Source organism: Electrona antarctica (genome assembly GCF_951216825.1).
Source record: "Electrona antarctica genome assembly, chromosome: 17".
In the NCBI taxonomy this organism is placed as follows: Eukaryota; Metazoa; Chordata; class Actinopteri; order Myctophiformes; family Myctophidae; genus Electrona; species Electrona antarctica.
Window position 1 is genome coordinate 27,864,196 of NC_136798.1, and position 14,328 is coordinate 27,878,523.

Genomic DNA, 14,328 nt, shown 5'->3' on the forward strand with positions numbered 1-14,328 from the left:
CCTCAGTAATGAACCAGTGAAATAAGGGTATTTTATGATGCCTCTCATAGGGATTGCATTGGCAGCTGCAGTACACAGTTGAAACGGACCAGAAGTGGGGACGCTGTCTCATTTGGGGGCGTGGAATTTGTAGTCCCCGTGTGTCTCTATGGAAGAGACGCTTATTGCTTGCATAAATTTGGGCCAGGTGTGCAAATGGGTAAATTCACACTGGGCCACCCACGTTTGGTTGCAGTAGCCTACGTGCCAGTGTTGGTTTAACCATCAATTTGTTTATTTATTATGTTTGGATTTGATTAAATAGGCACTTTATGAACAGCATGCATAAAGTATATTGGCTACTAGCTCTGATACATAGCTCTAATGCCGTCGCAACGGCAGAAAGCTGTAAGGCTATGGACCAGAGCTATGCTACACTAGCCTAATGTGGAAGATAAACGATCACCACTGTACCTACTCCACAGAAAGAGCTCTGGACATTACGCGTAATGTTAAACCATTTTGTTAGTCACTCACTAGTCTCTACAACAACTTTTGGCCTGGAGAAGAAACTGATACAATACACACAATATGGATTTTGCTGTGACAATCTTGCTATGGGAGCTGTGAGAGCTATCGCTATCACTCCAGACCCCATAGTCCACCATATACACAGCTGCATCACATAAGTTTGCAACTGCACTTGCTGTGAGTATACCTCCTTTACCATATTGTGCCATAGCATTTTAATAGATTACTTAAAAAACATCATGGGAGATCAGGTGACGATACAACGATCGGGTCCTGTCATGGAATGTTTACTTTGAACAGTAGTTATACTTTAATACAAATACCATACCAGTGGGAATGCAATGGGCAGAATGCCACCTTACTGCATGGAGGTGGGGGGGAAACAAAATAGCCTACCCTTTACAGTAAAACATTAACCACTGTCTTTAATAGTCAAGGAAGACTATACAATATTGGTGTGTTGACAGTTTATTTCTTTATACAGCACAGTATATCTGATTTTATTGAATAAAATCACACTCGTGTGAAATGAGGGGTGCTCTTGCATCATCATGCATCATCACATTCCGGCCAATCACAATCACTTTTTACCCTCAAATCCGTGGTACACAGTACAGACACAGAACGCTGGCTATAGGAGGGGCTAGAGCCCCTCAAAAAGGATGGCAATAATTGTAATGATTGTTCTATTGAAGAAAAGCAATAATGGTAATATGATTATATTACTTTCATTTTATTAAAGCATGGTATTTCACATTAATGTATAACTTACTTACTTACTTACTTACTTAGCTTACTTATTATTTGGGGAACTTTTTAATGGTTGTGCACTTGTGCTATGCAGGAGGACCACCAGTGTCTGAAAACCTAATATTTGTGTTATAGCCTTGGAGGTGAGAGTGAGTGACTGTCATTGTCATAGGTTATAAAACAGGCACTCCACATTTCAGGTATTGCGACCATAGGTCGTATTTACTATGAAAACCTGCATTTCCGTGTGCCACGTAACGCCTCCATATATGGTCATGCCTCGTGACCCCACCCGTCCTTCCTGTTCTGACATTCCATATGTTGATCTGACCTCATCAAACCCTGTACACTCAAGACACGTTCCATATATGGCCAGTACAGAATTCATTCCATATGTTGATCCGACCCCGGGCCCCCATGCCAAAGCGCCAGCGCTCACCCAGCAGTCTGACATCACCCAGGCGGATGAGTGCCCTTAGGGCAAGGTCGCTTCTCACCCTCAGGGCATCTTACTGGTATTCTGGCAGCCAAATCCAGCCTGAATCATATCTGAGCCACATCCAGATTGGAATCTGATTTGTTTAAATGAGTAATGTGACATGTTGGACTCATTTTAAACCAAGCGGATTTCAATCTCGATGTGGCACAGATCTGATTCAGGCTAGATTTGTCTGCCAGTGTAAATGGGGCTGACCTTTAACAGCAGTGTCACTGTCACCCCCTTCTGCACCTGCTCTCAGACTGATCACAGCATTCCCCATCAACCCTATACAACAGCATGGAATTTGCTATTTTTGTCTTTTCAATGCATTATCACCTAATAACTAGGTTCTTGGATTATAGTCCAGGAAAATACATTTATAAATTAATACATTTTAGGGCCTATGCCCAGTTTATAGTGTGCATCCATGTACACACAAAAACATTAAATGCCAATGGTAATGAATGGCCAGTTTTACGTTATTGTCCTAACACAAAAATGAAATGCCATTGACAATGAATGGCCAGTTTTGAGTGTTTGTGTAAACACAAACATTAAAAGACTAATGTTTGGCCAGAATGAGATGATGTATGATGAGGTATCATGATAAGAGTGCCCCTCACTTCACACGGGTGTGACTTTTAATGTATGTATCATTGCTTGCTAAATAAAACAAAAATATTCACAAATGTTATTAACCACTTATGCCATAATTATACTTAAATGAAGGCTGGATAGCCGAAACGTTTGTCCTGTGATATAGATAATTAACCTTTGAAAGTATATTCTTGGTGCATACAGTGCAATCTCTTCACCTATTCTACAATGTTTATACTTAAAGTGGTTCAAATGATTTGTATGTTTAATTGGGGGTCCCTGAACCCCAAGGATCTCCCCTACTGGCTACTAGTGGCGTTTGACATTAATAGTTGGCGCCTGCGCAGTAGCTCCATGCTGCAGTGAAGCCTGCAGACTTTTGGTGACAGCCTCGCATCCTCGCATGGGCACAAGAATGCGAACGGGGGGCGCGCGTGTGTGTGTGACTTTTACGACTGTGTGCGCGCTCAAACGTTATCTTATTCCCGATCCAGTACATGGTAAACCGTCCATAGAGTTGACATTCAAAAAGTAACACTAAGTAATAGTGGAATATGAAGGACGCATGTGTGAAGGACACTTAGGGACTTAGGGTTGCTGATTATAAACATGGCCTCGCCAGCAAAGCACTCCATCATACCTCAAACGAACGAGGCACAAATCAAAGCATGCTCGCTGCTCTTCTACAAGGCCGTGCGCGATCTGAAGCCCGTCTGGATGCTGGAGGACATGCGGACGATGGAGACCTTCTACCAGGAGGACGACGCCAGCCAGCGGACGTACAGCCCCTCCGAGGCGCTGCTCTACGCTATAGTGCACGACCACCAGGCCTACGCGCGGCACCTGCTGAATCGAAACGCCGACGAGGCGCTCGCCAAACCCGGCGAGCGCTTCTGCTGCTGCCCGTCCTCCGCTCCGCACCTCGCCATGGCGGTCCGTTATGACAGGCGCTACATACTGGGTCTCATATTGCGGGAGGCGCACCGGATACCCGGCAGCGTCGGCTCTCGTGGCAGCGGTGCGGGTGGGTGTTTTCACATGGAGGACGGCAAGACGCCGCTGCATCTGGCGTGCGAACTCCTGCGCCCGGAGGCTGTCGTCATGTTGCTGGGCAACGGAGCGTCGCCGCGCGCCAAGGACCACGACGGCAGGACGCCCTTGGACATCATCCTCCAGCGCCTCGGAGACTCCAAAGCAGGGAACCACGGTGGAAACACGAGGCAGTGTTTGGACAATATGTTGATGTTTATGCCCGAGATTAATTTCAAAATGAAAAGTGCACTTGGTGAAAAGCCGGAGTTTTGGGCCAAACTTCTCGGCGAGGACACATTTAATTATCTAGCTGGAAAGAGCTCAGCTCCTTTGGTGCTCCTTGCCATGCAAACTATTATGAAGCAACTCAGCCCTGCAAGGTTCTCTGATAGCCTGCATGCATTGCCAATACCTCTCTCCTTGAAACCAACCGGCCTACCTCGCAGTCAGCATGAGACATTAAAAGTGTGATTTACATGGTATAGGCCAGTGGTTCTCAAGGTAGAATCCGGGGACCCCCAGAGGACCTTGCCAGGGTTCCAGGTGGTCCCGACTCCCCAGGAAAATGATTGATGGTTTAGGAACCAAATGGAACCTAGGCTACTCTATGTAACTCAGAAAGTGTAACCAAGTGAAACCAAAGGGACCATTTGGGGTCCAGTTGGTTCCATTTTACTCTGTTAGGAGTGACAGACCTAATGTGGTTCCATTTGTACACCCATAGATGGGAGACATAGGCATGAGATTAGGCCTGAGATTTGTACAGCCCTTAATAGGTCCATTTGGTTCCTATAACTACTCTTTGAGAACCACTGGTTTAGGCCACAGCGTAATGTAGCCTGCTTAAACTATTCAAACAGTATGAATCTATAGACTGTGATGTTGTAGCTTGATTTGTGTCTGAGCATGTATGACTGCAGTGGGCTAGCTGCTAGCCTACTGTGTTTACTGTATGAATCTATAGATGCTGATGTTGTAGCTTGATGTGTGTCTGTGTGACGTATGGAGAGCATGTATGACTGCATTGGGCTATATATAGCCTACTGTTTATGGTTTGCTATAAAAGAGGTGCAAAACTATAAATGGACCCAGTGTCAAACTTAAATGAATACCGTATGCAATGTTTATTGTTTAAATGTTATTGTTTAAGAAAATGAAGCCATAGATCATTTTAAAAGTGTCTGACATAAACATTATGTGCCACATGATGGAGTGATTGTGACAATACATGGAGCCTTAAAGGTATGTTCATGACATCGGTATCAACAATAAATTAAGCTAAGACCATGAGATACTTCTCTCTCTGTCTCTCTCTCTCTCTCTCTCTATATATATATATATATATATATATATATATATATATATATATATATATATATATATATATATATATAATTTATTTTTACCTACCCTCCTTTTGGACCCCCAGATTGAAATGTATTTGGCTGTATTTGTTTAATAAGAGCATGAACCATAGGTCATTTTAAAGTTGCCTGAATTAGACATAGGAGGGACACCCGCACACTGCCACTTGCTGGTTCAAGAACATTTATTAGTAAAGAAATGCATTTCTCTTTATAAATGTTCTTGAAGTGGCAGTGTGCGGGTGTCCCTTCTACGTTTACTGCCTTGTTGTCGCCAACCCACCTGCGCTAAATCGTAACTGGGTGTGCGGAAGTCTTCTCTTCAAAAGTTGCCTGAATTGTAAATGGAATGTTAAATCAATTAATTGCAAACAATTGTCTTTATATAGTGCATACAATGTACACAGCATGCTATATCAAGACACGTTATACATGGAGCAGGTTAAGCCCATGCTCTACTGCTCTACAGAGGGCAATGAAATGTTGAAAACTCCCCTTTAACTGGAAACATTAAATTGAACCAGGCTCTGGGTGATCTGCCTTGAGAGGTAGTTTGGGATTAACAATAAAGTGTCACATGTTTGCGTGATTGTGATATATAAATCCCTTAAACGTATACTCACAAGAATCATAGTACGTGGTAACTTTTTTTTTTGAAAGATGTTTAAACAAGTGTGTGTGAGTTGCCATGTCTATCCATCAATGTTTCAACACAGCTCAGGTTCTGAATTCATAGCCATCCTTCAGGGTTCACGGGTTTTGTGTGTTACTGCTGCGCCATTTGTTAATCCATCCCTTTGATTGACACACAAAAGACATGATAAGCTCAGAACAATGTCATGCCAGTTCATTACAAGGTGAGAATGGACATGTGTGAGTATATAGTACATTATGTGCAGAATGTAAACACACCTAACTTGTGATGGCACATTCTTATGGACTGTGCAACAGGTCGTGGGCCCAGCTGAAGAAAACGGCCCAAAACGGAGCCCGATGGCGGGGTGTGATTGCGGCCCTATGCTCCATCTAGGAGCCTACAAGAGTAAGTGAAGTGCAACAGGTATACCATACACATGAGGAATGATAAACTGACGGTCTGAACAAAAGCCAAAGCTAAAAGTTAAGACAATCTTTAAAAAAGGGTATAAGAGCTGTGTGTACACTATACATAAGGTTGTGCCCTCAAGTTTTACAATATTTTTTTGACTTACAGTACAGAATGTGGATAGCATGGACGATAAGTGTAAAAAAAGAAAAGGAAGCATGAGTCTGCTGCATCCTATTAAATATAAACCTCCACCCACTGTGTTCAATTTGGTGATGATGACCTATAAACACAGGAGTAAGTTTAACAGTGTGCACCTGCACTTGTTTAATAGAGTGGGTGTGCATACTTAAAGAAGAAAGTATCAACATCAATATTGTGTACATGTGGGCTAGCTAGGATCTTTCTCATATAGGATGAATTAATTCACAAATGAATGGTACTAAATGGTTTTATTTGGCAATTTAAATTAATACATGTGTATGCATATGTCGAATGTATGAGTATGTGTTGCATATTTTTCAAAGTATAGCGGATTAAATAAAACAAAGCCAAGACATGCTTATCATTTACACGTGTGGTCCTCCAGCAAGCTTCCTTTAGTTTTCATAGAAGATTAAAACAAAAAAGGATACTGGACTAGCAACAGTCCTTTTGGCCACTTGAAATAAGTATTGTTTGAGATAATTTTGTTCCAATGTAGGCTGCTGCTAATACTGTATAGAGAAGTGTTTTTACACATTAATCTATTTGATCAAAATAGTATAAAATCTGTTGTTGCCTTATGTAAAGTAGCTATGATATGAGTCTCTGATCCGTGAACATATTAATGATATTAATAATCATTATTATTTTAAAACAATGTACATATCTAATATGGATGACCCCTTTATCAATCAATTATGCTGCAGGGTTTCTAAAGAGTGCAAACACAATATACCACAAACCATGAGGTGGCGCCACAATCAAAGTAAGAAGTTATGGTTTTGCCAGGCTTCCCAGCTTCCTAACCTCTCTTGTATGAGAATCCCCCTAGTTTGTTTTAGATTCATTTTATTGTAATACTGGGGTAGTTTTTATTTTACTTTTTAACAATAAGGCTTAAAACTGGCGCAGTTTGTCTGTTAACTATTTATTCTTCTTATAATTTCTGTTAATTGTGTTCATTTTAGTTAACTGTACTTTGACCTGAACTAGTTCCCAACCTTTTTGATCTCTAAACATGTACATATTTATACGTGTGAACTAACTAAATGTATTGCTCATTTTACATGTACAAAAATATATGTATATTTTAATTAAATTTCTCCTGACTGAAATACATTTTTATCTATTTGACTGTCACAACATACCATACCATTTGTAAAGATTGGGAATAACTCTGTACACCTTGTTTCTGCTCACGTGGTCGCAAGCCAAACAGACGGCCTTCAGGTACTTCAGTCTTTTCTCGGTGGGGTGACGCTGGGCATAGTAGTGCTGCCGCCACTCAAAGTAGTGCATGTAAGCCTGGTTGTCCTTGTCCAACCTCGAGAGGAATTCAGCCAGAGATTTCTCATCAGGAAAGTCATTTACGTGTATGAAGGACTCCCCGGGGATGAAATCCTCATAGTTCTGTCTGGACGGGCCCAAGACCACCGGCACGGTTCCCGCTGCAAGTGGGCCATTGAGCTTTTCTGTGATGTAGTCTTTGTAAATGGACTCTTCAAAGGCGAGGAAGAATTTGCAGCTGCCGATGGTTGAAAAATGGTCTGTCGGTTTGAAGTCGTAGCTACTCAAACCCTCACCGTAGACGGTGACATTAATGTGTTGTGCAAGTTTACTGTAGTAGTTGTATGCTGTGCCATTGGTGCCATTTTCATCCATAATCCAGCAAACCAGTTTTTCCTTTTTGGGTGGCAAAAATGTCTCGGTTGAGAGTTTTCTGGCAGTCAGCCTCCAGTGCACAGGGATGTCTGCGTCCTTCCTAAAATTCAAGCTCAAATTGAATAGATTTTCAGCGCCGTTTATTTTACGCGTGTTGCTTGGCGGGTCCAAATTCAGCCATATCCACCTTTGAAATCCAGGTCTGGGCCAGGCGGGAAGGTTGGATAAATCATCTTTAATGGCCTTATGAAATATTAACACTTCATCTGCAGTGTGATACAGGGACCTGTTGTCTGATAGGCGGCAGCTGTTGATGTTGAAAAAGTGCTTGCAATCCCTCATGTCAAACTTATATTCTTCAGGCCAGAACCACATCAGGATTAGATTCTTTGCAGGATCATCAACCATGTAGCTCTTGTGACCCGGGACAGGGTGGCACTTCTGCAGTGGGTTTGACTTAAAGTACATGAGGAGCATCATCATAAATCCTCCTCCAAAAAGAAAGACTGTGAGGAGGGAACGCAGGACGCCAAACTTGAAATCAGTAGACATTTTTGATTCTGCAAAAAGAGAAGGGGGGGGGGGGGGGGGGGGGGTATGAAAGGGACCAGAATACATAAATGGGTACAATGGGTATGCTGACAACGTGTACTGCTGCTGCATAATTTCCCTGTGTACTTATACGTTCAGTGTGATGCAGCCTGCTATAGTTTATGACCTGAAGTGGAAAACAAACTACAAAATTAGCCTAGGCCCTAGGGTGTTGTACTCCTTTATCTTGACTATTCGTATCACTGTTTTAAGTTAAAGCATTAAGTTACATTACTTTTACACTGTAAGCAATTATTTACATCGAGTGCAATAGGGTATGATTTTGTTTGATTGTGTGCATACAAAATGTATGACTATGTATACATTTTGGGCGCATTTGGCTTGTGGGCCGCACTTTGGACAACCCTAGACTCTACAGGGCTTCTCAACTTAACACTGATGCTGCCAGAGTTTGTCAAAATAAAGGCGCTAAAGCCCCACCTTCCATTTCCCTCCAAAACCGGGAGGTATAATCTTTCATAATACTACCACTGTCTACTACCACTACTAATACTGTCATATCTGATCTTTCTTTAGAAGTGTTAATATTCCAAACGAGATGCTTGGAGCCTTGGATAAGTCAGAAATTAGCACGGAACATTGCCGTTCTGATCAAAACCATGGACAGAGACATAGATTCAGAGATAATAGCAAGTTTTGTCTAAACAAGGAAGTGAATGCCTGCATGCATGCATGCGCAAAACATGTCCAGGAGCACTGAACAAGACGTTGCATTTTTATTGGTATTACTATAACCATGACGGGCCGGAACTATATTAAGCAGGGGCCGCATGCGGCCCATGGATGAGTAGCACTGTCTATCCTATATCATATAGGCCAGAGTGACCAAGCTTTTGGTTAGAATACTACGATGAGTAGCGAGTATCCAGGTAGACAAACAGTTTTAGACTATAGCAGTCATTTTATTTGATTAAAACAACTAGATTAGTGCCATACAAATGAAATAACAAAGATAATACTTCCAGCTGACATCTCTGATCATTCTAAATTCATTAGAAATAATAATAATAATAGGCTACAATTAAATAAGCAATTAACTATAATCACTATAATCACAATGATGAAGTCAGTTGCTCACCTGTGAAATGCCTTTCTTTGTACGCACCCGTTGCTATTCCAGAGTAGTGAAAAGAGGAGGCACAACCAGAAAGTTAAGACCAATAACACAGTAGTCACATCATGTGGGCTAACCCACATTACTCGCAGAAGAGAGAGAGAGAGAGAGAGAGAGAGAGAGAGAGAGAGATAGAGAGAGAGCGAAAAAGCCAGCCAGAGAAAAATAAACTTTAGTAAATGAGAAAGATGTGAAACACTATGTGTGTAAGCAATATCAAATTCCAGTTCAAGGTAGGGTGATATTATTTTGTTAAGTATTAAATAGCTCTTTATTCTGATTGTAAACACAAACTTAGTGTTTATTCAGTAACTCTACCAGCTCTTTCATAACCAGAACATGCATTTTCAGGTTGGGATACCAAATTTATCCAATCAGGAGAGATAACTCAGACAGAATAAGACAAGTGAAGTGATGACACAAATAAATGAGCAGACAAAATTGGAACTGAACACTATAAAATTTAAGCAGATAACACTCTCCCGATTGGCTGAAATTGGCAACCCACCTGCAAATTAATTGTCTGTATTGAATGGCTGGACAGATGGAGAGACCCAGGTCCTGTTACTGAAGAAAAATTCTATAGCATTTACTATCAGAATATGGTGCGTTAACCTTTTAACAAAACACTTTTAATTTTAACAAAATATACATAAAATACTTACCCTACCTTCAATGATCTCTTAGATATGAAAATAATTATGCTACTGTAGTTATGCTTAACCACGGAGCCAAAACAATCCAACTTATTGCCTCTAATCACGACATGTTGTGTTGTGAGCAGGGCGTGACACACTGAGGAAGGCAGAGTGGTTGGTTTGTCTTTATCATTCTCTCTCATCCTTGATTAAACAATAATAGAATTCTGGGACCGGGACAATGTTTTGTTTGCACAGAGTGTGCTGCTAGAAAGTCTTAGACCAGCTAGGTGTTGGTGTATATGAACAGTAGCCTATGTAGCCTATAAGGTAGCATGACATGAGTGATTCATTAAGGACATGGCAGGGATTAAAAGTTATCCAGGAGAACTAGTTTGATGTGAGGTCTCCAGATGCAAGTGGTATTCCCTTTCACCTGTGTACTATACTGTATGCAAGACTGTCATGTGAGACAGGATCATGTGCCATTTCTACTGTGAAATGATGTACTGTGATGTACACAGTACATCAAAGGCTAAATCGCTATTAAAATCCCCATGAAAATCTGTCACAAGCTGAGGGTGAGGACCCACATGCACAAAACTGAGGCCCCAAATGCAGAACAGCAAAGGCGGGCAGAGTTCAAATGTTATTGAATACAAAAAACAGAAAACAGTCACAATCACAAACTAATATGCAGTACACATGAAGGTTGATTACACATGAGATACACCTGGGGAAGACATGGAACCATGACAACTAGGACGGAAACATGACAAGACCTAGACAAGAGAGGCAAAATCTGTGCTCGACTGTGACATGACCAGCAACAAATTGCTTCCTTTATGACGGCTTCATGTCAGACAAATAAGTGAGTAATCTCCTCCACCCACAGCTCTCTGAATAGCACTGTGTTTTGTCTGTCAGGACAAAGACAAAGAGTGACATGTCCTTTTTCTACTCATGATAGATTACTGTCCACCTTTTCAGCTGATGTCAAAGGGGAATCCATTTTAAAACAACCTTTTTTGAACCTGTTCAGCATCTGTGTAAACACAAACTATACAAAGATGGGTGCAGGCCGTGAAACTATGACAACTGGTAGGGTACCTTCCGTTGTGACATTTTATAGCGTATAGTATAGTATAGTATAGTATAGTATAGTATAGTATAGCGTTGACTAATCAAATATAGCAGATCTATAAGCTCGCAGCATGCCACTTTGTGCTGTGCTGCGAGCTTGTACGTTTGTTTTTATTTGAAAAAAATAATCTTGTGTTGGGGGGGGGGGGGGGGGAGTATATCCAAATGCAACACAGTTTTGCATAGAATGACACACAGCCACAGCCATGCAGGCTGTTTTGTTTTTTTGTTTTTTATGTAAAGAGTGTTGAACTATAGACTAGAGAGAGTTAAAGGAACACTTCACCACTTTTCAACCTATCTTCATATAATAGGTCCTCACTAATAATCATGATAAAATGGCACTATTTTTTTCTACTCAGTCTGTGTCTCATAGGAGGGCTGTGGGAAGTTTAGAAACCGTCTTCCAGTGACATCATCATTAGGCAGATTTTTTCTTTAAACACGATTTTTTTTTTACAAAAATGTTTAGATTTTCATTATCATGAGAACGATGGATTCCATTTTCGCATTGCAACTTTTCAGGACTAGAAAGACTGCAGTTTCTATTAGCGTGTATTCCCCATCGATGATGTCACTGGAAGACGGACGGAGTAGAAAAAAATTGCGAAATTTTTTCATGATTATTAGTGAGGACCTATTATATGAAGCTAGGTTGAAAAGTGGTGAAGTGGTCCTTTAACTAAAGTAACTTTGTGATTGTGTGTCAAGCCTGACCCAACTTTTGTTTGGCAAGTTATAGTACACCAGATGTATTAATGATGCTCTAAATAACATATTTAACAACATATTCTTTGTTAACACATTCAGGACGGGAACGCCTTTTGGGTTTCTTGTTGCTACAGTATCAACATAACATTTCAGTCCTACTGTCACTCAGGTTGAAATTGGGACTGGGTGGCTATGACAAACTTCTTATGCTAATGTGCATATTTTTGGATTGCATTGAAATGCACATATATATATATATATATATATATATATATATATATATATATATATATATGTCGGCCTCATATGGCCTTGCACTTTGTTGTTCAAAGATTTTCTCATTATGAATTTGAGCCCATGTGTGGTTTTAATTTAGCATGCAGTAGTTATGGATTCATACACAGTACAAGTCTTAGTGTTAATTGAATTCAAATTAGTACAAATATCAAGGGGAAAAAGTCAATTCATTAGATGATATCAGGGGTCCATAAGGATCACAACACCATTAGCTGGCTGATGCTGTTCAGTTGAGGCGACACACTATCTTCTTGTACATAGGGTGGTGGCTGCTGTTGAGGGGTCACATAAGCTTCTTGTGTATAGCTATAGGGTGGTGGCTGCTGTTGAGGGGACACACAAAAGCTTCTTATGTATACTATAGGGTGGTGGCTGCTGTGTATACTTTGCATCTGTCTGTAACGTCATGACCTATTCCTTGAATAAAATGTTGGTATAGTTCTCATTCTTCCAGTATGGCTACCTGACCACTAAGCATTTTCAAAATATTATGGCTAATTGGCGTACTTGCTGGGTAGTGGAAGAATAGTTAAAATGTTGGAAAAGCACAAATTGTCACTTATGGAGGAAATTAAGCAAGCCACAAAACAAGCTTGTACAGAAGTACTCATAAAATATAGCAGGTTGACAATGGACAAATGGAGAGCACACATTGTTATACACACTATGGCCCTCATTTATCAATAGAGTGTAAAATCTGCCCCAAATTCGAACGTCTGTTTTGTAGTACACTCACGTCGCCACAGCATTTATAAAGTGATCGCAAACAGCTGATCCTCCCTTAATTTCGTTCCGACGAAAGCTGTAGTCCCTGTCTGTTTCTCACCTCGCTTGACTTGCTGCCCGCCTCACCCCCCCCCCCCCCCCCCCCCCCCCCCCCCCCACACACACACACACACACACACACACAAGCACGCACGCACATATCGCAACTTAATTGCAAGCATTCACTGTGTGTCACCAGCGAAGTGTTTCGGTCACGGCCACACAGCCAACTCAAGGTACGGCCACGGAGCCGACTTGGGGACCCAACGCAGCTCCTCCAAGGAAAACAAACAAATGAACGGAGCTGAACGTGAATCCCCCCCACCGCCCACCCCTTTTTTTTCTCCCTCACTGTATATGTTTCTTTTCCCTTTTACCTCCATTATGATGAATTCCTGTTCTGTTCTTTGTCTATATAGAAGTGTATTTGTACGTCTCTAAATGTTTTTGATGAATTGAACATGGTGGACCCTATTGGAAACAAGTGTAATGCTTAATTGGGTCGTCCACTCACAGTTAACAGCCTTTGTATTGAGTTTGTGCTTGAAATGTACTGTAATTCTGCAAACTGTTAATACATTTTTTAATCAATCAATCAATCAATCCACAACCGATGCCTCCGGAGAATATGCCAGATCTTTTGGCCAAATAAAATCTCCAATAATGAATTGTATAAACAAACAGGGAGCCATAGCATCACCAAGGAGATTACACATCGACGCCTGAGATGGCTAGGACATGTGCTGAGGATGAAGCAGGACCACATCACAAAGGTGGCCTTAAGATGGACACCACCAGGAAAGAGAAAACCTGGGAGGCCCAAAACCACCTGGCGCAGGAACTGGAACAGATGAACCTGTCCTGGGGAGAGGCGCACCATGCTGCCAGGGATCGGATGAAATGGAGAGCGCTCATTGAAGCCTTATGTCCCATAGGGGACGAAGAGGAGTAAGTAAGTCACCGGCGTGGGGTCCATTGGGCCACGGGCGTGTGGGCACATTTTAGGTAACTTTAGGTCCTACAGTGACCTAAAATCATTGTCCATGTATGTCATGTTTATACCTGCCACAGAAGACGGTGCTGCATTGTTTTACACAAAAGGGATTTTTTTTAGTAGCTCAGGACACAAAGTCCAGAAATTCTAGCTTGATCAAACCAAGTGATGAGACAACCATGGGAAAATCACTAAGGCACACTCCATCTTAAGGTGAAAACAAGTATGATTGGTTCAATCAAATATTGGTTATATTTCACTTTTTGCACAGTTCACACTCGGATACTGTACTGCAAGTAACATTGTGCTACATTCTAACAGAATAACAAAAAGAAAGCAATATAATACAAATGCTGCACCGTTCTCCTCCTCATCCAAGACCACCTCCTCCTCCTCCAAGTCAACCACC

At 41.4% G+C, this 14,328-nt stretch overlaps 2 protein-coding genes and 1 long non-coding RNA gene across 3 annotated transcripts in view; 2 read left to right on the forward strand and 1 right to left on the reverse strand.

Moving 5' to 3' along the window:
* The first annotated feature begins 210 nt into the window (after positions 1–210).
* LOC306941602 overlaps positions 211–14,328 on the forward strand; it is a 59,358-nt gene continuing 45,240 nt past the window's right edge. Inside the window, exons 1-2 of the long non-coding RNA XR_013792189.1 lie at positions 211–687; positions 5,686–5,776. This is a non-coding gene — a long non-coding RNA (uncharacterized lncRNA). The remainder of the gene's footprint in view (positions 688–5,685; positions 5,777–14,328) is intronic.
* Positions 2,755–4,611, forward strand: LOC306941597 (ankyrin repeat domain-containing protein 9). Its single transcript, XM_079527136.1, has one exon. It carries the CDS (start codon positions 2,948–2,950, stop codon positions 3,839–3,841), a length of 894 nt encoding a protein of 297 aa, XP_079383262.1. The 5' UTR covers positions 2,755–2,947; the 3' UTR covers positions 3,842–4,611.
* LOC306941593 (4-galactosyl-N-acetylglucosaminide 3-alpha-L-fucosyltransferase 9-like) lies at positions 7,023–9,373 on the reverse strand. Its single transcript, XM_079527132.1, has 2 exons — positions 9,336–9,373; positions 7,023–8,205 (listed from the first exon to the last, which is right to left on the reverse strand). The coding sequence occupies exon 2, from the start codon at positions 8,195–8,197 to the stop codon at positions 7,121–7,123; it is 1,077 nt and encodes a 358-aa protein (XP_079383258.1). The 5' UTR covers positions 8,198–8,205; positions 9,336–9,373; the 3' UTR covers positions 7,023–7,120.

Excerpts from the sequence above, each read along its gene's own strand:
- LOC306941597 (XM_079527136.1), top strand. The coding sequence starts at position 2,948 with ATGGCCTCGCCAGCAAAGCACTCCATCATACCTCAAACGAACGAGGCA.
- LOC306941593 (XM_079527132.1), bottom strand. The coding sequence starts at position 8,197 with ATGTCTACTGATTTCAAGTTTGGCGTCCTGCGTTCCCTCCTCACAGTC.